Source organism: Macaca thibetana, chromosome 1 (assembly GCF_024542745.1).
Source record: "Macaca thibetana thibetana isolate TM-01 chromosome 1, ASM2454274v1, whole genome shotgun sequence".
Classification (NCBI taxonomy): Eukaryota; Metazoa; Chordata; class Mammalia; order Primates; family Cercopithecidae; genus Macaca; species Macaca thibetana.
In genome coordinates, this window is record NC_065578.1 from 106847862 (window position 1) to 106872824 (window position 24963).

The 24963-nt window shown below is 36.8% G+C and overlaps 1 protein-coding gene across 4 annotated transcripts in view; it reads right to left on the reverse strand.

Moving 5' to 3' along the window:
• Positions 1-24963, reverse strand: part of VAV3 (vav guanine nucleotide exchange factor 3) — a 397627-nt gene that overhangs the window by 49977 nt on the left and 322687 nt on the right. For all 4 annotated transcript variants that reach the window (XM_050778810.1, XM_050778804.1, XM_050778785.1 and 1 more), the window contains one exon: positions 18185-18321. In XM_050778810.1, the coding sequence (XP_050634767.1) occupies positions 18185-18321 (137 nt within the window). The remainder of the gene's footprint in view (positions 1-18184; positions 18322-24963) is intronic.

Consider the following 24963-nt stretch of genomic DNA (forward strand, 5'->3'; position numbering starts at 1 on the left):
AATACACTGTACACACAAATTAGTTTATTGATTGGATGGGCAGATGGAAGGAAGGAAGGATGGACGGAAAGATGAACACACAGCTTTTGGAATTATTCTGATGATGTTTGTGAGGACAAGCAATAAAAGAAAAAAAACAGCAAAGAGGAGGCGATCAGGAAAAGACCCAGTCAGAAACTGGCCATTGGTAAGGAGAGATTTTTAATCACAGCTGCAGCCATATTGTAACCATCATCAGTTACATATACATAAGGGATAGTTCTTGGAAAACACAGAAAGGCAGTATCATAGGATGTGTCATCAGAAGAGCTTGTTCTATTTCTAGCTCTGCTATAAAAAGATGCGCAACCTTTTGCAAGTCTCAGTGGTAAAACAAGGATGATGACAAGATCTGCCACACATGCCTCACCAGGTTGTTACAAGGATCAAAGAATTAATATGCATGAAAGTACTTTGCAAATGCTAAATACTTGTTTTATTTTATCCATAATATTGCTTTTTGATTATTGTCAATCAGTTATTTCATTTCTAAGTTTTCCTTTGTTATTTGGCCCATCCATGTGTTATTAAAATAGAAATGTCTAATCCTGTGTATAATCCTACCACTCTTCATATTTCAGTAAACTTGCTAAGCCGCAAGGAACATAGACTCTCATATCACTTTCATCTGAACAGGAACTATTATATTCCTGATAGTCCATTCCTTTACTCAGATGCTTTCTTGGCAGTACACATATTCTTTCATTGTTAATTGCCTCCTATATGATGAGTAACATATGCATTTTCTACCAGTAAACACCTTGAAAACTTGCCAAGCATAACTGCATATGGTTATATGATGGCCACTACCATTAATTCCAAAATACTCATGCACACATACAAAACCATAAGCTATGTATTTTTGTTATTTCTTAGTCAAAAGGGGATATGATCCTTTTGTCCAATGTATAAACAGTGAAAGTTCATGAGGTTGTTCAAAAGACAATATAAAATATCCATATCTCTGGCATATTTCTCTTGTAAAGTGACTGTCATTGGCTTAGAATTCTGAATAAGTCTAAGAAACTTGTACCTTGGTCCAGGATCTCTGAAATTAAATTTACCTTCAATTTGTATGGGTTTATAATTGCATCGAGTCATCAAAACATATGACAAAGGCTTCAATTATAGTTGATGGTTTTTCCAATTCATACAAAATTGTGTTTACTACATCTCTGAAATTTTGGCAGATGGAAGTGTCAAAAACCCTTAAAAATTAAAAGTTGTGAAATGTATACTGAGAAAAAAAAAACCCACTAAAAGCCATAAGCTGTACATCTACACTTATTAGATTTGAGATGAATACAACACTGGAACGAGACTTTACCAAGTGTTTTTCCTGTTATTCAAAAATGTATTTGGTGAGGTCCCTGTGTAAGACCTGCAGCAAGAAAGGGAATCCTCTGATTATGGGTGTCTGAATGCTTTTTCTCCAAAGTCTCACTGGGTGGGATGTACATGATACAATCCTAAATTATAGTCTTATGACTGTGTGTTTGTGTATGTGTGTGTGTGTATGTGTGTGAAGTAAACAAGAGAATACCTTTAATGATAGAAAAAAAAATTTGGGCAAGCAAAAACCAGTCTACATGTAGGTAAGTCAAAGCCCACATTGTTACTCAATACAAAATCTGGAAAGAACCAGGTTCTACCACATCTTGGTGAGAAGCCATATAACCCAAAACCAATCCAGGCTTAACAAAGGTCCAAAGAAATCTGCTTTTCTAATACTGGCAGACAACAAATGAATGTTTTTCTATCCTTGGCAATTTTAATCATAACTAATCACAAAAGAAAATACTCTGAGTCATAGAACCACACACACTAAATGCTCATGGCAGCATGAGATATTTTTAAAGAATGTTACTTTTCTATTAAGAGCAAAAGTAGTGCTTTAAAGAAAAGTTTACTGACTTCTTAATATGCACAAGGCTCTGTGTTACAAACTAAGGAATTAAAAATGAATAGACATGGACAGGATCTTCAAGGATCTCATTCAGACAATGTCATTTCCTTAAAATCACTTTAGCTTTGGTTCTTTCCACAGATTTTTGTGGTATTTTTGATGAGGAAAAAACCTGTGAGGTGATAATTTGATACGACTAGGGAATTGGGTGCCTGGGTTTTATTTTTGGCCTTCTGATCTTGAGTAGGTCATTCAACCCCTCTTGGCTTCATTATCCTCACCTGTGAAACAGAGCGCATGACCTAAGGATTTCCAAGGTCTCGGCTACCACCAATGTTCTTTGCTTATATAAGCACTTTTGCAATGCCCCCACAGTACTCCACTCAGTCATGGTTGGTCAAAAAATATTTGACCCACAAATTCTTAATTAGGGACAATGTGTGCCAGTAATTTAATCTTTTTTTTTTTTTTTTTCTTTTTGGGATGGTGTCTCACTCTGCTGCCCAGGCTGGAGTGCAATGGTGCGATCTCTGCACACTGCAACCTCCACCTCCCAGGCTCAAGCGATTCTCCTGCCTCAGTCTCCCAAGTAGCTGGGATTACAGACGCACACCACCATGCCCGGCTAATCTTTGTATTTTTAGTAGAGACAAGGTTTCACCATGTTGGCCAGGCTGGTTTCAAACTCCTGACCTCAAATCATCCACTCGCCCCAGCCTCCCAAAATGTTGGGATTATAGGCATGAGCCACCGTGCCAGGCCAGTAATTTAATCTGATAGCATTTATTTACAGAAGACAAGGACATTTCAGCTTCTTAATGACATTCATTTTAACTCAGTGTGAAGCGGTCTATTTTCCAAAGCACATAAAGGTTGATTTGTTAGAAATTGCATTCATTAATTCATTCTTCAGGAATTCAAATTATCATGAATAATTAAAATTCAATATATGTTATAATTTGATAAATTATTTGGCCACAATTCTTAGGGGCATGTGCATGTGCATACTCTACTGAAACCACTTGCGGTGTCAAATCAATAATCATGTCAGATGGAATTCCAAATTCATGGCTCACTGAAAGTATTCTGTGATTGACACAAACTTTTAGTAATTATGGCAGAATGTAGCTTATATAGTAATAAAATAATGGAAGAAAAAGGACCACAACAGAATTTCTCAGAACTTTCTCCCATAATGTTACTCCTTTACTCTCAAGAAAAAAAAGAGATAATACTTCATTGTCTGAACTTCTACTTAGATGGCAGTGTCCTCATCTAGGTACATTATAACCTACATTGCACTATACCAAGTATTGGAAAAATACAAGAACTGTTAACCAAAAACATCCATCTTGAGAATTAACAATGAGGACCTCACCCACTTTGTCAGGAGGCCTGCCAATTCCCATAATACAGTCTGTACACTTGGAAACATTCCTGCAAACTCAGTTTATTATCTATTTAATCAAAGCCAGTTGACAATCACCCAGGGAAAATGTTTCTTACAGGCCTTTACTAATGCCTATTATCTTCTATAATCATCTCTCCCAAGGCCTCCCTTGTTCTAGTGCAGTCACACACTGCCTTTTTCTCCTTTCCTGTAATTAGGGACTCTGATTTAACTCAGTATTTACAGGCAAATACCTGTCAAAATCAAGGTCTCATGATTACAGGACATATTAATGCCAACTGCGCCTCTACGCTTTCACATAGCTTTTTATCCCCATGGCCACAATTTCAATTCTGCCTTGGCTTCTACTGATTTTACACAAGGGATGGGGCTAATACATCAGTGGTGAGAGGCAGTTTAGAAGAAAAGCCAAGATGAACAGTGGGACACTGGAAAAACAAGCTCCAACACTGCCTTAAAAGGATCATTGCCATGATAAAATCTAAGTTTGAGACATTATGAAGAAATGCCCTTGGATAGGAATCTGAAGGGGAAAAACGCTTACCAGTTCCCAGAGACGTTTACTCTCTGGTTTATAACCCAAAGCAATGAGTCTTGTGGTGTCCAGAATCAGTTTTCTTAACAAAGGAGATCTGATTCTTTCTTGCATTTCTGTAATGTTCTTATTTGCCTCTGACTATGATGCATACTAACACTTGAATTTTTAGATCAGAAGGAAAAATACACAGCTTTCGAAAATTCTACTGGAGCTAATATTGTTGTGTGGTCCAGAAAGGATTAGAAGTCTCCTTTTAATGTAGGGCAAAGGAAAAGAATCCTTTGAAGTGACTGACTTCTGAAGCTTCAGGGAGAGGTGCTGGAGGAAAGATCTACTAACTCCACTCAGCCGCACCTCCCTTCTCCAGGCTCAGAGGGTTTCTGGGTTGTGCGTTATTGCACAGATCACTTACATTCTCAGTCACATTCCCTAGGCAACGTTTGTTTTCTGTAAACCCCTATCTCACTCTTTCCTTCCCCATCTCCATCACTCTCTGTGAGGTATCTTGGGTCTTCCTCAATCAAACCTGCTCTGAGAAAAGGGCTCATGATTTTTACCCTGATGATTATTTAAATCAATCAATCTCTTCAGAATTGATCATTTGCATTTTTATGTCTAATTATGAAGTAAAAAGTTTAATCTCTGATTAAAGAAATTTCAAAAACTGGGTATGAGAATTGGGAAGGCAGAATAGTCTTCCATGAGACCATATGTGCCAGTGAGACTCTTCACATTAAATACGGGGAAGAGGAAACCTAAAAACAAAACCAGAATCAAAAAATACCTGATTATCATTTTCCATTTCTGGAAAATAAAGCATATCTTTCAAAATCATTAATCATTATACCCAAATACAGTTTTTTCTCCTTTTCAATCTCTTTTCAACTTTACTTCCTATGATTCTCACAACACTCCATGAGTCATTTAAGAATTAAAATCTCATTTTATAGATGAGAAATTTGAGGAAACAATGTTAAGTAGTTTTAAAATTATTCTGAGAGAAAAAAGACACATTTAAATCTGACAAGATGAATAAATACTTTAATGGTCTTTCAAATGACACCATAAAGTATAATTTAATAAACAACTCATTTTAAAACTTGTAAATAACACTTTACGGAGATCATAACTCTGAATAGACTTATTCATTCCAGACCTATGGACTGAATGCCTATTTCATTCTAGGAACTGAGATAAAGTAATGAAAGTCATAGCTCTTATATTTCTGGAGTGCTCTAACCAGGCAGGAAGAAGGATAAAAAGACCCTTAGGACACAGTATGATGGGTGTTACGATAGAAACCCTTTTGGTTCTGAGAAGACCTCACAAAAGGTGACCCAGTATTGTGCCTTGATGGTAAAGAAGGATTTAGCTGACAGAATGGGGGCGAAAGGGAAAATCCAGGAAGAGGGTAACATATACACCAATGGTTGGAGCTTTGAGAAAACAGGTCTCCTGTGAAAAAGATCCCCCTAATCAGCCCTTCATTTTTTTTTATTCAGCTTAAAATGAAGAAAAAAATACTTGTAAAAAAAGAGAGTCACTCAGACTGTTTGAAGACCAAATACAGCAGTCCCTTGGGAGGTAAAAATTCTTGACAAGGCAAACTAAGACAAGGGCCAGTTTACAGAACATTCATCACCATTGTGTCTGGATGGCTGAGAGGATGGTAGTGGGGAACCCAGCACCTGGTTGCCCCTGGCCAAGTCAAGAGCCCACCACCCCCCAGGTTCATTGCCTCTGAAATCAGCACAACTAGAAATGCTTCCTTCCTCCTGAGAACCTCCAAGTTCTCTCTAAGCTCAACTTACTGTCTGACTTTTTATTTTCTGTGTGACTCTTCCTGTTACACAAAAAGTTATACATAAAGTGATTCTTTGTTTCCTAATTTTTCTACCAAAAAAGAACAAAACTGCCTTTAAAAGTGTGTTTTCCTTAGAGGTGTTAGAGAATTAAATGACTCTCCTAAAACAAAGTACAATGGTCTAACATATAGAACTAAAGTAGGAGACCAAAAAGTCTGAAAAGGACTTTAGTTTTAATTCTACAACTGCAATTTTTTTTTTTTTTTTTTTTTTTTTTTTTTTTTTTTTTTTTTTTGAGACGGAGTCTCATGCTGTTGCCCAGGCTGGAGTGCAGTGGCACGATCTCGGCTCACTGCAAGCTCCGCCTCCCGGGTTCCCGCCATTCTCCTGCCTCAGCCTCCTGAGTAGCTGGGACTACAGGCGCCCGCCACCGCGCCCAGCTAATTTTTTGTATTTTTAGTAGAGACGGGGTTTCACTGTGGTCTCGATCTCCTGACCTTGTGATCCGCCCGCCTCGGCCTCCCAAAGTGCTGGGATTACAGGCTTGAGCCACCGCGCCCGGCCAACTGCAATTTTATAAACAGGTGATAAATTTGGCCCTTTAAAGTCACAGTTCTAGACGGAGGTAACACGATTTTCCATTTACCCTCTTTATGAAGACCTTGTGAATTAATCAGAATGTGGGTAAAAACATTTTCACTCCTTAGAATAAAGATCATGTAGATGTGTGATTAGTAAGCGTGAAGTTTCACAACTATTTTCTAAGTTATTTAACTTTCATTGTGGATAAAAATATATATTATTTTTGGCACTGATTACAGTTCTACTGCTTATAATTGCCTTTTGGTTCCAATTAGCTTACAAAATTCTCCCTGTGGAACATTTGAATATTTATAAATGACAATGGAGCAAATAAAACCCCATGATATAAGACACAGAATCCTCATTGTTTCACAGCCTTTATTCTAAGAAGAAAACACATGTAAAGCATTCTATTATAGTAGAAACCATAGATGATGCGGCTTAATTTTACATTTGCCTGTTTCTCTGTCTTGCCCTCTCTTCCTTTGTGATAAGTATAGTTTATCTTTTCTGGAAAAATAAAGTTTGTAATATGAATAATTTCTTCCAGTATGAAGGATATTCTCAGGAGTTACTAAGACTTTATTATCACATATTGTAACAAAGACTTAAAAGCAACATGTTTATCATCATCAATTGGATGACATGATCAGAATTGTCCTGTATGTTGTTACGCTCAGTAAAAACTATGCCTTACACCTGTACTAGAAAATGTGCCCCAAACGGCCAATTTCCTATTTTATATTCATTTCACTCGAAGACAATTTTATAGAGCTTTCAAGGAAAGAGGAAGAAAAAAAAGAAGACGACAAAGAAGAAAAGAAAATGCTGCCAAAATGAATCCTTCAATGCGAAGATTGAACAGAGTACATTTTTACAGCTCAATTGATAATTCATTGTTTGAAAGAAGTAATAATGAAAATGCCGATATCCCATTCATTCAATAGCATTAGAAATTACTGTTGTTATAATAATAATGCAGACTAAATTAATAGCTATTCAAAGAAAGAAAGTTCCTGATATATAGTAGAGGATAATTTGTATTCTCCTGACATAGCATATGTGGAAAACATGACAGTCTACTACAAAATCTGACTTCCCACACTAATGAGTGAAGTCATTCACTTGCAAAAACAGAGAAAACAGGTTAGAAGGCAAGAAGGCATAACTTCTCAAAAATTTCCAAATAAGCCAAAGGACCTAACTAGTACAAAAGACATTTTTGAAATAAAATACAAAGCCATTGTAACAGTGCAATAAGTTTTCTAGATTTTTATCTATAGGTTTAATGCTAGATATATTTGCAACAATATGAGTTACAAAAACCTTAATAAAAAAACTCAAAATGAAAACCAGGTGCATCACCTCTCCTGAGTTCTGATCATTCCTTACATCATGGAGGCCTCCAGGTTAGAAACTGGTTCTCTAGTTTCTGGTTCTCCCAACATGAAACACAGTCAGTCACATAGTAGGCACTTTATAAGTATCTGAATGGATGAATGGTAGGATAAAAGGATGGAAGAATGGATGGGAGGATGGATGGATGGATGGATGGATGGATGGATGGATGGATAGGAGCCATTATTTAATGGGCACTGTGCTAGAATTCCTTTGTGTATTTGTTTTATTTTGTATGTGGTGATTGCTACTTCCACTATACAGATAAAACTGAGGCCCTCTTCAGAGTAAGTAATCTATTTAAAGTCACACTGCTAATAGATGGCAGAGTCAGTAACATTCAGCAAAATAAACTATCATTTCCTAAACACGTAACTGGCTTCTCCAGAGCTAAATATGTACACTCTGAAGATTAGGAAGGAACCAGAAAGAGGTGCTTAAAAACTATGTTCTCGAAAACAATTAAAAAACATTCCCAGTGAGGGAGTCACATATTTTAGGATTCAAGTCATAAAGTACATAGTCTTGAGTATGAAAATCAGCAAATTGACATAAAAGGGACCACTGTAAACATGCCTAAAGACACACATGGCTTCAAAGGATCAACCAGTCCATGACTCCACATTTAGACCCAATAAGGAGGAAAGGTTTTTGTTCAGAATTTTTTTAAAAAACATGGCATTGCAGATCACGCCATTGAGTAAGTGCAGATTCAACCCAGTTTCCTACATGTACCTTCCATATGTCCAGTCTATGAAACAAAAGCTAATTTAGTCATGACAGCCTTGAAACACTGTAAGATCTTAAAGTGCTTTTTCAATTAGAGAAGACTATATCAAGTTCAGTACAAAGATTGTTTAGCAAGTGATTTTTTAAATCATGCACTAATTTGTCAAAAAGTTACCCCTTATTTGGTAACTATCAAAGCCAAAGTATTGTAACACCTTATTTTGTAGCTACGCTTAATAATACCAATTATCAACCAGTGAGCTGGGGATAATGTCAAAATTACTATGGAATCTTACCAATTAGATCATCAAATCAACGGCTCACATTAGATTCATCTGGGGTTTTATACAACTTACTTATGCCTAGGCTCAACCAAGGCTACCTGTGTCTTAATCTCTGGAAGTGAGGCTGTGTGTTGACATTATTGCAAAGCTCCCCAGGTGATTCAGTCAGGCGGGTAAGCACTGCTCTGGTATAGCCCCACTCATGTAACACATGAAGAAACTAAGCTATACAGTGATTAAATGTCTTGACCGAAGCCATATAGCTATTTGGCTACAGATACATGACTTGGATTTAGTTTTTCTCATACTGCCAGTGGTTCATTTCAATAAAACTAGCATTTGTTGGTGAAAAATTATTTGATTGGTTTAGAAGTATCCGTAACACAATTCTGATCCAAGTTACATCTGTGTGGGAAACATGAGATGAACTTTTAATATATGTGCAAAAAGTCAAACATATTACTGGCTGCTGGCAAGCAAAAATGGTTCTTCTAAAGACAGGAGACCTAATGACAAACCAATGATAGGAATTGATAATTGAAGTGTGAGCAGTGTCTGAGTAGTGAACAGAGTTGGCACTCAATGCACACTTGCTATCTGAAATAAATGTGTTAATTGGTTTTCTCTGTTCTAAACATTAGCCTTATTTGTTTCTGATCATTACATAGACCCCAAACATACCCACATATCTTGTCATCCAAGGGTTCTCATTTGTCCTATGATTCTCCTAAGTGTCTCCAAAATCATTCTAATACTATGCCAGAAAATCTTCAAGTTTATAGGCTGCTGAAAGGAAATGACAACTAATAATGTCTTTCTTTTTGTCTAGAAAGAATAGGAGGCAGTAACATTCAGTAAAAAATGGCACTGGGCTAGTTGTCCCAGAATCTCAATTACAGTTCTACTTTTAACATTATGTGGCTGTGAGAAATGAAGCAAATAATGAATCTCAAAACATGAAAATAATTGAAAGCACCATCTAAACCTAGTGTGATAGGAAAAAATAGTGAATAAATGAAAAAAAAGATACTATACACAATTAAGTTTTACAAATCTAAGGTTTAAGAAGATGGAAAGGAACACAGAGCTTGGTTAGAAAAATATGAATTCCAAAATTATCTTTTTAAAGCTAAATGCCTCTAAGCACACATTTGGCTAGGTTCTAGGACTCCTGCGTGACCTTCAGAGTGATCTCAAACATCAAACTTTTCAAGCCACTTATATGCACCAAGATCTTCAACATTTTGTGGTTGGCTTGACTACTTCCTGTCCCTTTCTTTGTTATGAAAAACTGATTGGCTTTCAGTGCCCTTGGAAGAGCTCAGAAAACCAGTTTATTCTTAGGGCTGCTCATGCGGCTTCAAAATGTTTTCTGTCTGTGGCACACTGTTATTTTGGTATCCTGGTGAACCACATCTACTGGGATTTGATTGGTATGGTCCCCTTCCTCTTATATCTGGGCTGGACATGTCTTGCTTTAACCAACAAAAAGTGGCAAAAGTAATTCTGCACCAGTTCTGGTGTTTAGGTGTAAGACGGTCCAGCAGTTTCCACTTTTACACTCTTGGGAGCCAGTTACCATATAGTAAATCTAAGTACCCTGAGATCACCATGCTGTGAGGAAGATAAGGAGCCACTGAAGAGGTCAATGTGCAGAGAGCCTCCACTGAGTTCCTAGACAAAGGCTAACACTAACTGCCAATCCTGTGGACACGGGCATTTGGGATCTTTCAGCGGCTCCCAGCGCCCCAACCATGAACTGAAGCAGAAGAACCACCTTATCATCCATAGCATTATGAGAAATAATAAATTGTTGTACAATAATCACAAAACTGAAACACCGTCACAAGTTTGATGATGACAGTGAAAGAAACTCACAAACCTAGTTTCTTTAATTAGCATAAAGACAGCCACCATCCCAATATCCCTAAGGTGCATGAAGTTTAGGAAGGCAGCATGAGCTTCATCATAAACAACATGATTGTAAAACAAGTGCTAGAGTGTAATAGTAAAGAGCTTGGACTCTTGGCCAGAATTCCTATGTCTGAATCACAGCTCTGCTAAGTTACTAGCTATATGTCTTTGGGCAGGCTATTCAACCTCACAGTGGCTCAGTTCACTCATCCATAAAATGAGGATAATAATAGTAATTCATTTCATATAATTTTCATTAGTATGATATGTATTAACAAAGGTATTCTTAAAACTCTACCTTGTACATAAAAATGTACAGTGAATATCAGTTGTTGGTGCTACTGTTGTCATCATTACTATAAGGAAAGAATAAATAAGAGAGAATTCTGCCTGGTTAGAAGACACTGAAAATCAAAAATGCACTTAATACATCTACCATACTGAACATAATAGTTTAGCCTAGCCTACCTTAAACATGCTCAAAACAATTAGCCTGCAGTTGCTCAAAATAATATAACACAAAGTTTATTTTATAATAAAGTACTGAATAGCTGATATAATTTATTGAATACCGTACTGAAAGTGAAAAACAGAATGGTTGCATGGGTCCTCCAAGTATAGTTTCTACTGCATGTGTATCATTTTACACCATCGTGAAGTTGAAAAATCAGTAAATCAAACCATCATAAGTCAAGGACCATCTGTATTTTGGACTGACTGAAAATGAAAATACAGAGCTTTGCAAAATTTTGGGAAGGCACCAAAGTAGCACTTAGAAAGAAATTTGCAGTACTAACTATATTAGCAAAAGAAAGGAAAGTACACAAATCAGTGAGCAAACACCCTACCTTAACAAACTAGCAAAAGAAGAGCAAATTAAGCCCAAAAGAATAGATAGAAAGTAATAAAAATCAGAGCAGAAATCGATGATACAGGAGAAAAAAACAATAGAACCAATAAAACCAAAAGCTGGTTCTATTAGAAGATCAATAAAATGTATACCTATCTAGTCGGGTTGACCAGGCAAAAAAAGATACATTAGTGATATTGGGAATGAGACAGATAATACAACCACAGATTCTACAGATATTAAAAGGATAATGAAGAAACATTATGAATAAAAATTCATGCCATTAAATTTGACAACTTAGACAAAATGGACAAATTCCTTGAAAACCACAAACTACCAAACTCACTCAAGGGGAAGCAAATAACCTGAATAGCCCTATGTTTGTTTTATAATTTTATTTTTTTTTAACTTCTAGGCCAGGTGTGCTGACTCACGCCTGTAATCCTAGCACTTTGGGAGGCTGAGGAGGGCAGATCACTTGAGGTCAGGAGTTTGACACCAGCCTGGGCAACATGGTGAAACTTCGTTTCTACTAAAAGTACAAAAATTAGCTGGGCAGGCGTGGTGACGTTCACCTGTAATCCCAGCTACTCCTGTGGCTGAGGCATGAGAATTGCTTGAACCCAGGAGGCAGAGGTTGCGGTGAGCCGAGATCCTGCCACTGCACTCCAGCCTGTCCAGCCTGGGCGACAGAGCGAGACTCCGTCTCAAAATAAACAAACAACAAAACAAAACCTTCTACTAAGCAAACTCTAGGCCTAAATAGCTTCCCTAGTAAATTCCACAAAACACTTTGGGAAGAAATAATGCTAATTCTATAAATCTCTTTTAGAAAATTGAAGAGAAGGGACTAGATCCCAACTCATTCCTTGAACATTACATTATTACCCAAATCAGGCAAAGATATTACATGAAAATAAAACAAAATATAAAAAGGGTAATATATAATTGCTATTTGGGATTTAATCATAGAAAAGAAATGTTGATTTAACATATGAAAATCAAATTTGCCACATTAATAAAAACAAAAAAAATTTTATCATCATTTCAATGGATGCAGAAGAGCATTTGACAAAAATCCAACATCTATTACTGATGAAAACTTGCAGCAAACTAGGAATAGAAGGCAATGTCCTCAACTTGATGAAGGGCATTTATGAGAAACTGCAGATAATGTCATACTTAATGGTAAGAGACTTAATGTTTTTCTCTAAGATCAGGAATAAGGCAAGGATATACTCTCTCATGACTTCTATTTGATATTTTACTGGACATTCTAGCCATTGCAACAAGTCAAGGAAAAGAAATAAAAGGCAATCAGATCGCAAAAGAAGAAGTAAAACTCTGTATTCATTGGCAACGTGATGTCTACATTAAAAAGTCTGTTGGAATCTACACAAGGAAAGCTACAAGAACTAGTAAGTGAATATAATAAGAGTTAAAGAATAAGGGATCAACATACAAAAATCAACTGTATTTCTATATCTCACAATTTACAATAGAAATTAAAATTTTAAAACTCATTTATAATAGCATCAAAGTGAAATGCGAAATAATTACAGATAAATATGACAAAAGATGTATATGACCTTAACTCTGAAAACTGAAAAACACTTCTGAGAATTAAAGACCTAAATAAATGAGGAGTATAGTATGTTCAGTGATTGGAAGACTCAATCTTGTTAGGATGTCAATTTTCCAATATTGATCTACAATTCCATGTGATCCCAATCAACATCTCAACAAGCTTTTTTTATTGGTGAAGTTGATAAGGTGATTGCAAAATTCATAGACACGCAAAGGACCAAAAAAACTCAAAACACCTATGAAAAAAGGAAAAGAATAAATTTGGAGGACTAACATTGTCTGACTTCAAGACATCTTATTAGCTGCAGTAATCAAGACAGCATCACATTGGTATAAAGATGGAGAAAGAAATCAATGTAACAAAATAGAATACAGAAACAGACCTACAGATATATAAAGATATGTATACACACACACATATAAAGATATATATACACACACATATAAAATATACACACAAAGACACATACACACATATATAAAGATATATATACACACATATATAGATACATATACATAAATATATGTGTACACACACATAAAGATATAAATACACACATATGTATGGACAACACATTATCTACAAATGTACAAAGACAATCCAGTGGAGAAATAATCGCATTTTCAACAAATGCTGCTGGAACACCTAGATATCCATATGTAAAAAATCCCTGCCATTAGTACCATATTAAAAAAAAACCAACAAAAAAAACAAGCAAATGAAAAAAAAAACTCTGAGGGAGTGAACAGGCAACCTACAGAATAGGGAAAATTTCTGCAATCTACCCATCTGACAAAGGGCTAATATTCAGAATCTACAAGGAATTTAAATAAATTTACAAGAAAAAATCAAACAACCCCATCAAAAAGTGGGCGAAGGATATGAACAGACACTTCTCAAAAGAAGACATTTATGCAGCCAACAGACACATGAAAAAATGCTCATCATCACTGGCCATCAGAGAAATGCAAACCAAAACCACAATGAGATACCATCTCACACCAGTTAGAATGGCAATCATTAAAAAGTCAGGAAACAACAGGTGCTGGAGAGGATGTGGAGAAATACGAACACCTTTACACTGCTGGTGGGACTGTAAACTAGTTCAACCATTGTGGAAGACTGTGGCGATTCCTCAAGGATCTAGAACTAGAAATATCACTTGACCCAGCCATCCTATTACTGGGGATATACCCAAAGGATTATAACTCATGCTGCTATAAAGACACATGCATGCGTATGTTTATTGCGGCACTATTCACAATAGCAAAGACTTGGAACCAACCCAAATGTCCATCAGTGACAGACTGAATTAAGAAAATGTGGCACATATACACCATGGAATACTATGCAGCCATAAAAAAAGGATGAGTTCATGTCCTTTGTAGGGGCATGGATGAAGCTGGAAACCATCATTCTCAGCAAACTATCACAAGGACAGAAAACCAAACACCACATGTTCTCACTCATAGGTGGGAATTGAACAATGAGAACACATGGACACAGGGTGGGGAATACCACACACCGGGGCCTGTCATGGGGTAGTGGGAGGAGGGAGGGATAGCATTAGGAGATATAACTAATGTAAATGACGAGTTGATGGGTGCAGCACACCAACATGGCACATGTATACAGATGTAACAAACCTGCACATTGTGCACATGTACCCTAGAACTTAAAGTACGAAAAAATAAAATAAAATAAAGTGGCCTAATGAGTTAAAAAAAAAAAAAAAAAAACCTCAAAATGAATCATAAATCTAAATGTAAAACCTAAAACTATAAGGCTTCCAGAAGATAACAAAGGAGAATGTCTTTGTAACTTTGGGGTAGGCAAAGATTTGTTAGATGTAATACCTTTAGCATGATCCATATAAAGAACAAATTAACAAATTGGACTACATAAAAGGTAAAAACTTCTGCTCTATGTATGACATTATCAAGAAAATAAAAAAAAAGCAAGTCACAGGTTAGGAGAAATATATGGAAATAAAATGTTTTATAAAGGACTTTTACCCAAAATATCTAGGGAGCTCTCAAAGCCAAATAATAAAAAAATGCATGACTCATTAAAAAATCTGACAAAATATTTGAACAAGCACTTCACCAGCAAAGTTATATAGATGGTAAATAAGCACACAAAAAGATGTTCAGCATTATTAATGAATTAATGATTAACAAAATGCAAATCAAAACTACAATGAGACACCACTATATACCTGCTAGGATAAATACAATTTAAAATACTGGCTCATGCTTGTAATCCTAGCTACTTGGCGGGCTGAGGTAGGAGGGATGCTTGAGGCCAGGAGTTCAAGAACAGCCTGGGCAACTTAGCTAGACACTATCTCTAAAAAATTAGCCAGGCATGGTGACACATGCCTGTTGTTCCAACTACTCAGAAGGCTGAGATGGGAAGATGGTTTGAGCCCAGGAGTTTGAGGCTACAGTGAGTTATGACTGTACCACTATACTCCAGCCTGGGCAATAGAGCAAGACCCTGTATTTAAAAAAAAAAAAAAAAAAGAATGACCATACCAAATGTTGGCAAGGATAAGAGGCACCCAGAACTCTCAAATACAACTAGGAGAAATGTAACATGGTATAGGCACTTTGAAAAACAATTATCTACATATGATCTATACATTCCTCTCTTGGCATTAGTACCTAAGAAAAATAAAAGCATTATGTCCATACAAAGATTTATATTTGAATGTTCATAGAAGCTTCATTCGCAATAGCCAAAAACTAGTAGCAACCTGAAAGTCCATCAACACGCTAACGGGTAAACAAATTGTGCTAGCTCCACACATGGAATGATGATCAGCAATAAAAAGAAAGAGCTATTGTTATACATAGCAACACGATGGAATCTCAGGATAATCCTGTTGTGTGAAATAAGCCACAAAAAAATTATACATACTATGTGATGCACATCAAATTCTAAAAAAATACAAACTCATCTCTAGTCTGAAACCAGAACAGTGGTTGCTGAGGGTTGTTGGGTGAGACGGAACAAAGCAACAGACAGGAGCATGATGGAGGGATTACCAAGGGGCACAAAAACCTTTAGGGATGATATTGGATATGTTTATTCTCCTGATTATACTGATGGTTTCACTTACATATATGTGTGTGTGTGTGTGTGTGTGTGTTCAAACTTCTCAAATTGTACACTTAAACTATGCACAATTTACCATCCATCTCAAAGTTTTTATATAAAGTTGCACTAATGATCCAAGAAGGAGTAGTTTCTGCAAGAGGTTGGCTTATGACTAGGACATGGAGCGGTAGAAATTGAGCATAGACTACTTCCCCAACAAGCTTAGCTTTGGTTGTGGAGAGGAAGAGGGTGAGAGAGTGTCTGGCATAACCAGACAAAAGGTTGAGTTATGTGTTTAATATGGGAGGAGACTGAGAATATTTATATGCTATAGAAAAGGAGCCAGTGGAGAGAATGAAGTTGAAAATTTAGGAGTCAAAATTCAGCTGATGGAATACAGGATAAAAAGTTCAAGAAGAAAGATAAGTCTTGAATGTGAGGAACCTTATGGCTACAAAGGCAGGTATGTTTTCTGGTTAGGCTGACAGACACAGAAGTGGTCTGAAGAAGACCTTTCCTTTTCTGGGAAGGATGAAGTTCGGAAGGAGTGGGATACTTAAGAAGAATGGTGGAGCTTTGGAAAATTCATTGGCTACCACAGTTGAAATGGTGGTTAGAGATAAATGTTCAATCTTTGGGCATTCTTAGTTTAAGATGACAGACAATAAAATAGATTTAAGCAAATAAAATAGCTGTCCCTTCCACATGTGCACAGTTGATTATTATCCAACAGTCTTTTCTCTGATTTCTCTCTTTTTACCTCTAACCACATTTCACTCGTGATAATCTGTTGATCCTCACTTATTTTTCCCTCAATGCACAATAGATTTTTTAACCAATTCTTTCCTCAACATCATTGGGAAGTATTTCTAACATACACATGAAATTCAGGAATTTAATGAACAGCTTTATTCAATCTTAACATGATACCATATTTACCTAAGTTCAAAAAAAGTTTCAACCAAATAAAAAGGTCCACGGCCCAAGAGAGATTTCATCATGGGCAAACATCAATATGCTCACTTACTTTTTACATTTCACAGATTTTATGAATAATGCCCAGAGCACCTCTGAGAACTCCAGGTATTACCGTGGGTAGGGAAAAAGCAAATATGGTCAGAAATGGCCACAGGCAAGCTAATTAGGTAGTTTCCCTGAAGTGAACTGTTAATATATTAAAGCCATGCAAATTAGATCATACCCACAGGTCCTAGGTTTGGAAAAAATGCTCTGGTAAAGTGGGAATTTTTAATAAAAATGATAATTATGACCCCACAGCACTGATAGTATTTTTCTCTAGTGTTCCAATTTTTGTTGCCACTTTGGCATTAGTAAATATAAAAAAGGTTAATAAAAAATATTTTCCGCACATCATGTAATTTTTCTGAAGCTGAAAGCATGCAGTTTCTAAAGACAAGAGTCATTTTTCTTTAAGCAGTAATAAATCATGCACTAAATCTAACAAACTGTTGGATAGTGTCAGAGGCGTGTGAACCAGAGCAACTCCATCTTAAATAGGAGCTGGGTAAAAATGAGGCTGAAGCCTACTCGGTTGCACTCCCAGAAAGTTAGGGCATTCTAAGTCACAGTATGAGACAGGAGGTTGGCACAAGACATAGGTCATAAAGACCTTGCTGATAAAACAGGTTGCAGTAAAGAAGCTGACTAAATCCCACCAAAACCAAGATGGCCACGAGAGTGACCTCTCGTCGTCCTCACTACTACACTGCCACCAGCGCCATGACAGTTTACAAATGCCATGGCAACGCCAGGAAGTTACCCAATGCGGTCTAAAAAGGGAAGGTATGAATGATCCACCCCTTGTTTAATATATCATCAAGAAATAACCATAAAAATGGGCAACCAGCAACCCTCGGGGCTGTTCTGTCTATGGAGTAGCCATTCTTTTATTCCTTTACTTTCTTAATCAACTTGCTTTTGCTTTGCACTGTGGACTTGCCCTGAATTCTTTCTTGGACAAGATTTAAGAATCCTCTCTTGGGGCTGGATCAGGACTCCTTTCCTGTAACAATAGTACCTGCCAAAACAGACTGTGTGCATCTCCTCTCAGAAGTTCAACCGTATCCCCGGCCTGGAGGTGTAAAGGGGGTCCTTCATGAAGAGCTGGGGGTGGTGTTCCAGAATAGTTCCTAATGACCTGCATCTTTGGTAAACCTGAAAATAAGCCAAACAAGTTTTAGAATTGAAAAAACAATGATGTGTGAAGTCTACATGTACTTTACAAAAAAAAGCCATTATTAACATTAAAAGTGTTAATACCACCAAGTCCAAGTAAACATTTTAAGTAACTACAATAGAATGCTTTTCAACTTTCTCATTATACGAGATGGTAATAGAATAAGACACATATTTATCCCGTGATCTCTGACATACTTTTCCTCTCCCTTACCATCAATCTCTTTTTAGTTGAAAAAATATTTCTCCTTCAGCTGATACCTGCTTCATAAAAAACACATCACATACAGTTTAATGGAAAAGAATCAATTTTTTCATCAACTCTATCCTTTCTGCCTATTACTTTCCTCTTGGGCACTGGCTGATTTCATCACTGAGGAGGCTCACCCTTTCTGTGTATGTATCACATTGCCCAGTATATGTTTCATATCTTAAGGTTATCTTTGTAATTCAAAAGCAAAAAGGTGATGGATGTGCCACTGCAATACTCAAGACATTTATATGGAGAAACTCTTCAGGCTCAAATTTAGGCTTGCAAAACAGACCCAATAAAGGGAACATGTCTAAGCCAATAGCACCAATGATATTTGAAATACAGATCCATTCCTTCTCTTTGTATTTCTTTGAATGCACAATGAAGGCCTCAGTTCAATATTTCATTTTTGAGAGAACAGCAGCTTCAAATGAACATGGGTCTAGGTGCAGCAATACTGGTCACAATGAACAACCTCACAGTCACTTATTCGTTTACAGGTGAAACTGCTCCCAGCTAAGAGAGGTCCACTCATAAACATGATATTTTTTGCACATTAAAGGACTGAAGCCTTTATTATGCTTCAGAACTTTTTATTCTAATGATTAACCATGGTGAAGCTGTAACTGGCTGAAAATGCTGCACTAAACATATAAAGAAGGATGAATGACTGTCATTCGGTTCTACATGTCTAAGTTACCTAGAAAAATCTCAAAAGCTACATGAAATGCTTCAGCAAACAGTTTATTAAAGTCCTCAAAATTCTTTTGAACAACCATGCCAGAGGGAGAAAAACAAGTGTGGTTATAAACTGAACAGACTAGAAAAGTTTTAGTCAACACTTGTTTATCAATCCAATCAGGAGGCAGAGGTTGAAAAACACTGTGCCCTTCACCCCAGTTTAGCTGCTGGGACTGCTGAGGCTTGTCAGGAGTTGCTACATCCTCCTTTGCTTCTGTTCTTGTGCCGCAGAACCCCCAGAGGGATGATTTTAATCTCACATTCAGGGAGTATTTCCCTACCAGATGTCATAAGGTCTCACCCTAACAGCAACAGCAGATTTCATTGACTTTCCCCTGAACAACACTCTATAAGAGAACTCCTCTCAGGTAAATGTTTAACAGACTTGCTCTCAATACACTGTAAATGCCTTTAGTATAGAGAGTTTATTTTACACATTCTATTAAGTTGCTACTGCTAATTTAAAATGAAACCTAAATATCCCATACACACAAGTGATTAAGAACTCCAACAGGTGGAAGAGGACGTAATGTAAAGCAGAATAATTTTTTAAATGGAGTCTGGTTTGCATGATAGTTAACTCCATGTTTAAGGGAGAGAACTGCAGTTCACCTCTGTTTTATTGAGCACATCTAGGGCAAGGAAAGCATCTCATGTGGTAGACTGCCTGGGTAATTTTGTTTTTCTGACAGTTTTAAATAGAGGCGGAAGTCAAGAAAGAATATCTTTTAAACCTCAAACAGCTGATGTGGCCTCAAATACAGGGGCCAGTCCTGAGCCCTGGCCTTTACTGCAGTTTTCCGTTGCCAAGAGCCACAGGGATAAAAGCAAGTAGCGCCATGTGACAAATGATGGAAAGAGCAGTTCCTTTATTGTCAACATGCCCAAGTCAATCATTCTTAAGAAGAAACAACTGAAAATTCATAGAGTGTTTAGGAAAAAATTAACTTTGATGGCATTTCACCACCCAAATATATATTAGGAATTAAAATACAGAAATGCCCAGGCTCCATAAGAGGCTGTAAGGTGTTAGGGATGGAGCAATGCTGCCTCATATGTCTTTTTGTAGATGGACTGGAATGCCCACAACATGCCCATAACATGTAAAATTTAACATTACGAAGGGTACATACGCGAGTATACTCCAGTCAAATAATAGGACCTAGCTATGCTACAAAGTAGGAAAGATATACTGCTTTTGTAGTCCCACTTATTCCTAAGTGTTTTATTTACTCTGTCTCTTCTGGTATTGCTTTCTTCTTGGTTATGAGCTTCATTTAGGAAGTTCACCTAGTAGCACACTACTATAGGTATGTTGCTGACCTCATCCCCAAAGCAAAAATGTGTAAACCGTGCCAAGAATTATGCTTAAGCCCAGGTAATACCCACTAGGACATTGTTATTAACCTCTGTTCAGCCATCATCAACTTACAAAGTACAGTGTTTCTTCAACTCATATGGTTTGTCGCAGAATGGGTTGTGAGTTTACGATATAATAGAATTTTTTGTTGTTGTTGTTGTTGTTTTTTGCTCATTTGTTAGGGTTATCTTTGGCAATTTATTTCTGATAGTCAGCACTTCCCATTTCAGCATGATCTGTTGTCAGGAGTACAGAGATCAAAGGATAAAAGGAATGAAACAAGGGCACAGCGATATAATGAATTCCGACACCTTGCCCTTTGCTTCTGATTTTAGCATATAGTAGGTGTTCTACAATACAGGTGGGATAAATGGTTGCTTTCCAAAATGTCCTTTAATATTCTTCCTCTTATGAAAAAGGCACCATTACATTGCTAAGGACGTGAACACACTCGCATTAACTGAAAGATAAAAAATTGCAATTAAAATAAGAGGAAATGGCTTAAACTTGACGTCAGCGCTCAATCATCAATACAATTCTTAACACAATTTACTGCCACAGCAGGCATCACTCTTCACAAATGAGATCAAGAACGGAGAATAAATTAGACTTACAGATGTTTATATTTCGAACAGCCATTTAGTATTAATTCAATGTAGGTTTTCTTCTTCCCTTAGAAAATATGCCTCTGATAGGTTTTAACCTCTGTTTAAAAATGTCCAGGGCAGAACATTTACCACATGCCCCCATGACAACTCAGTTATTGTTGCATAGAGTTTATTAATAAGGTCTTCTTGAAACTTACTTATAAATCTCTATGTAACTTCTCTCCATTGACCTACTGCCTTCCATCTGGAATTATGCTGAAGGCAGCAAATCTCCTTTTCATAGATTAGTCTTTCAAAATTTGGTCAGGCTTAAAATCCCCAGTTCCTTAAAAAACTCCATATTTTCCCTTGGCTACCACACTTCAAGGGAGGCTGAGGTGCAAAGTAGTGTAAACTACAAAAGTTGAATTCTAAATTTCCTCACTGACAGTGATTAATTGGAAACAGACAGTCATATTCCTTAAAAAGGGACAAGAAATACACATTTCCTTATATTATAAACTCACAACTAATCCCAGAAAGTTGCTTCTCTCTTCTGGGGAAAATATAGACCCAACAATTGTTTAGTTTCTCTCCACTCCAGAACTTTATTTACAACAGACATGTTAGCTGAGTTACAGTGTTGCTCACCCAAATCTGAATATTTATATTGCAACTACCTTCAGACATTAAATGCAAAATAGTCACATGTACTTTCAACATATGTATTTGGGCAATCTTAGAAGTTCCTAAAACTTTTATGTAATCAATTATAATTATCCAAGGGAATATGATTAAAATACTAAGCCAAAATTAGATCTCCTGCCAGATGTTTAATTATTTTACCTTGTTTTATCCCCACAACAAAAGCTTTGTTGTACAGCTAACTATGCCCTTAATATATAACTTGACAATTTTGCTCATTAACTTTTGTTCACACTAGTACTTGTGCTTGGTCTTAAATCAGACAAGATCCCCAAGTCAAACTTATGCAGGAGGAATTAACAAACAAATTAGCAATATTAAAATGATAGTTATACTCTACTAATAGTCATGTGTCTCTGGTTGAATAAAACTACAGCTACGTGTAGGTACATAGAATGCTTCAGTTTCCCAAAACAATAGAGAAGTGTTTTTAAAAGGGAGACCTGTAACAAAATTTCCTTTCAAATCTGAATTCAGTACCACTAAGAGTGACACAGGCCAAGTGACACATGTACTTTTTAAAAAAGTTAATTCTAAGTAGAATCCTATTAGAAAATTTTCTAGATATAAACTGTTTCACTAATAATTTTCACATAAACTTTCAAACTTCAATGAACTGAACAGCTAATTGTAGGAGTATCAACCATTGTGTCTTCTAAGCAGGGCAAGAAGAGCGATTGCCACAATATAGATTAGTATCTATTCATGATGCTGATATCACCGCCCTAATGCAATGGGCTTCCCCGAGGCAATAACTTAGAGGAGAGTGCTGCCTACTAGATAAATGGGCTGTCAGTAATATGCTAGCCTTTCACCTCTGAGGCCCAATTTAAAATCTAAACACAGCCACATTAAAAAATAATTAGTTTTACAAGATATCAGAAAATGTAGATGGTTTATCCTGGGAAACTGATCACAAGCATAACATATTCATTCATTCATCAAATGTGACTTCAGCATTCCATAAGTGCTAGGCATGGCAGTTTCAGAGGAAAGCAAGGGAAAGTATCCTGCCTTCAAACAGCCTATAGTCAGTCTATGGAATAGACAGACAGGTGAACTCTAAGATAACAATACAACTGGGCATGGACTTCCATCCAGAGGGAATTTAAAAAAAAAAAAATGTTCATATCTATAAAAATTTTAGGAAATTTTCCTTTTATAATTCTTGGTTAAGACCCTAAAATGTGTACTTTATTTTTTCTATAAATTTCCTAGGTGTGACATCCAAACTCTAGCCAAGTTTGAGAATCACATTCTTGTGGGTACATGTGCAAAACACCATGACCAACACCTACCACTGCCAAATTTGTTTTTGAGAAAATTACAGTGAAATAAGTGCTGCCTGTCATCTTCCCAACTAAAAAACCCTTTATAAGTTAACATCTGGACCTTTCCTGATACAAGTCTACAATCTAAGAATCAGGTCCCCATGACCAGGCTGAGCCTGGGATGCTAGGTGCTGGGATTCCCCTGCCATCACAACTTGCAAGGCTCTTTCTAAGAAAGCATGACTTTTTCATCGATTTGCTGGTCTTCAGAGAGGAGTAAAAGGAACCACAGCATGGAAACCATCTGCTACAACAGAAGCAGGCAATTTGGTGGAAAACAAACTGGTCTAAAGAACTGACTGTTCACAAAGGGAACACTCCCCATCAATAATTTTTAAAATTTTCACCAGAGAAGCCTACATTATTTTTATAAACAACGATGACTCAAATAATGGAAACAGCACTGTCACAGCTCATATAAAAACAAGGATAAGGCAGAGATGCCTTCCTTCAACTTCATAACCACTGACTAGTCACTCTTTGGCACTGTCTACTGGAGTATTAGTGAATCACGAATCAAGGATGAAAGATATGATAATGTCTTTGGAAGATTTTTTCACCTTTATTAAAAGGGTGTTTATAGGCTACCAAGTATAAAATAACTATAAAATTTCACGTGTTACTTGAAAATCCATGCAAATTTAACATTCTGTTCTGTTATACATGTACATTTTATTGGAAAAAAATGTTTCCCTAAAATATTTAAGGTCAAAGCTTCAGGAGAAAATGCCATGTACTTGGCAGACCCTTGGCAAACAGCTATTCCCAGGGACCTAAGGAATCCAGTTTCAGAAGCATAGCCCTGAGCTATCTTATCCTCTTCTTTAAAGATAGAAAAAGAACACAACTGCACAATTTTACAGAGTATTATCACCTAGTCTAACTAAGTATTATCACCTTCTCTAAGGAGAAGAGAGTAGGTATTTGGGAGGAAAAATTTAACAGGCAAACTGAGCCCCATGCATGAATGCTCTGAAACTGGAATGAACTTGAAAGTACTTGAGGGACAGAAAAAAGGTCAGTGACACTGCATGAAAGCAATGGATAAAATTTAAACTTGATAATATGCAGTTTTGAGGGTCTGGCCCATTTCCTACACTCCTTTCCTACACTCATTCTGTGAATTATTTGAAATCTATTGAACAGGTCAAGTTTTCATTAACATACTCTACCTTCTTCCTGGCATATACTTGCTGATGTCTGAATATTCAGTTCACCCCCCAACCCAAGGGAAAAAATAATCTGAACTACTATTCTCACTCGTTAAAACTCAAATATAATTTCTACTTATAAACCCATTGCTATAGACTAAATGTTTATGTACCCCCAAATACATATGCTGACATGTAATTCCCAACGTGATAGTATTAGAAGGTGGAGCCTTTGAGAGGTAATTAGGCCACAAGGGTGGAGCCCCACGTGCAGAATTCCTGCCCTTGTAAAAGAGGCTCTAAGAGCTCCCTCACCCCATCTACCATGTGAGAACACTGAGAAGACAGCCGTCTGTAATGGCCCTTGCCAGACACTGAATCCACTGACACCTTGATTGTAGATTTCTCAGACTCCAGAACTGTCAGCTGTCATTTATAAACCACAGAGTCTACAGTATTTTGTTGGAGCAGCCTGAACAGACTAAAACACCTA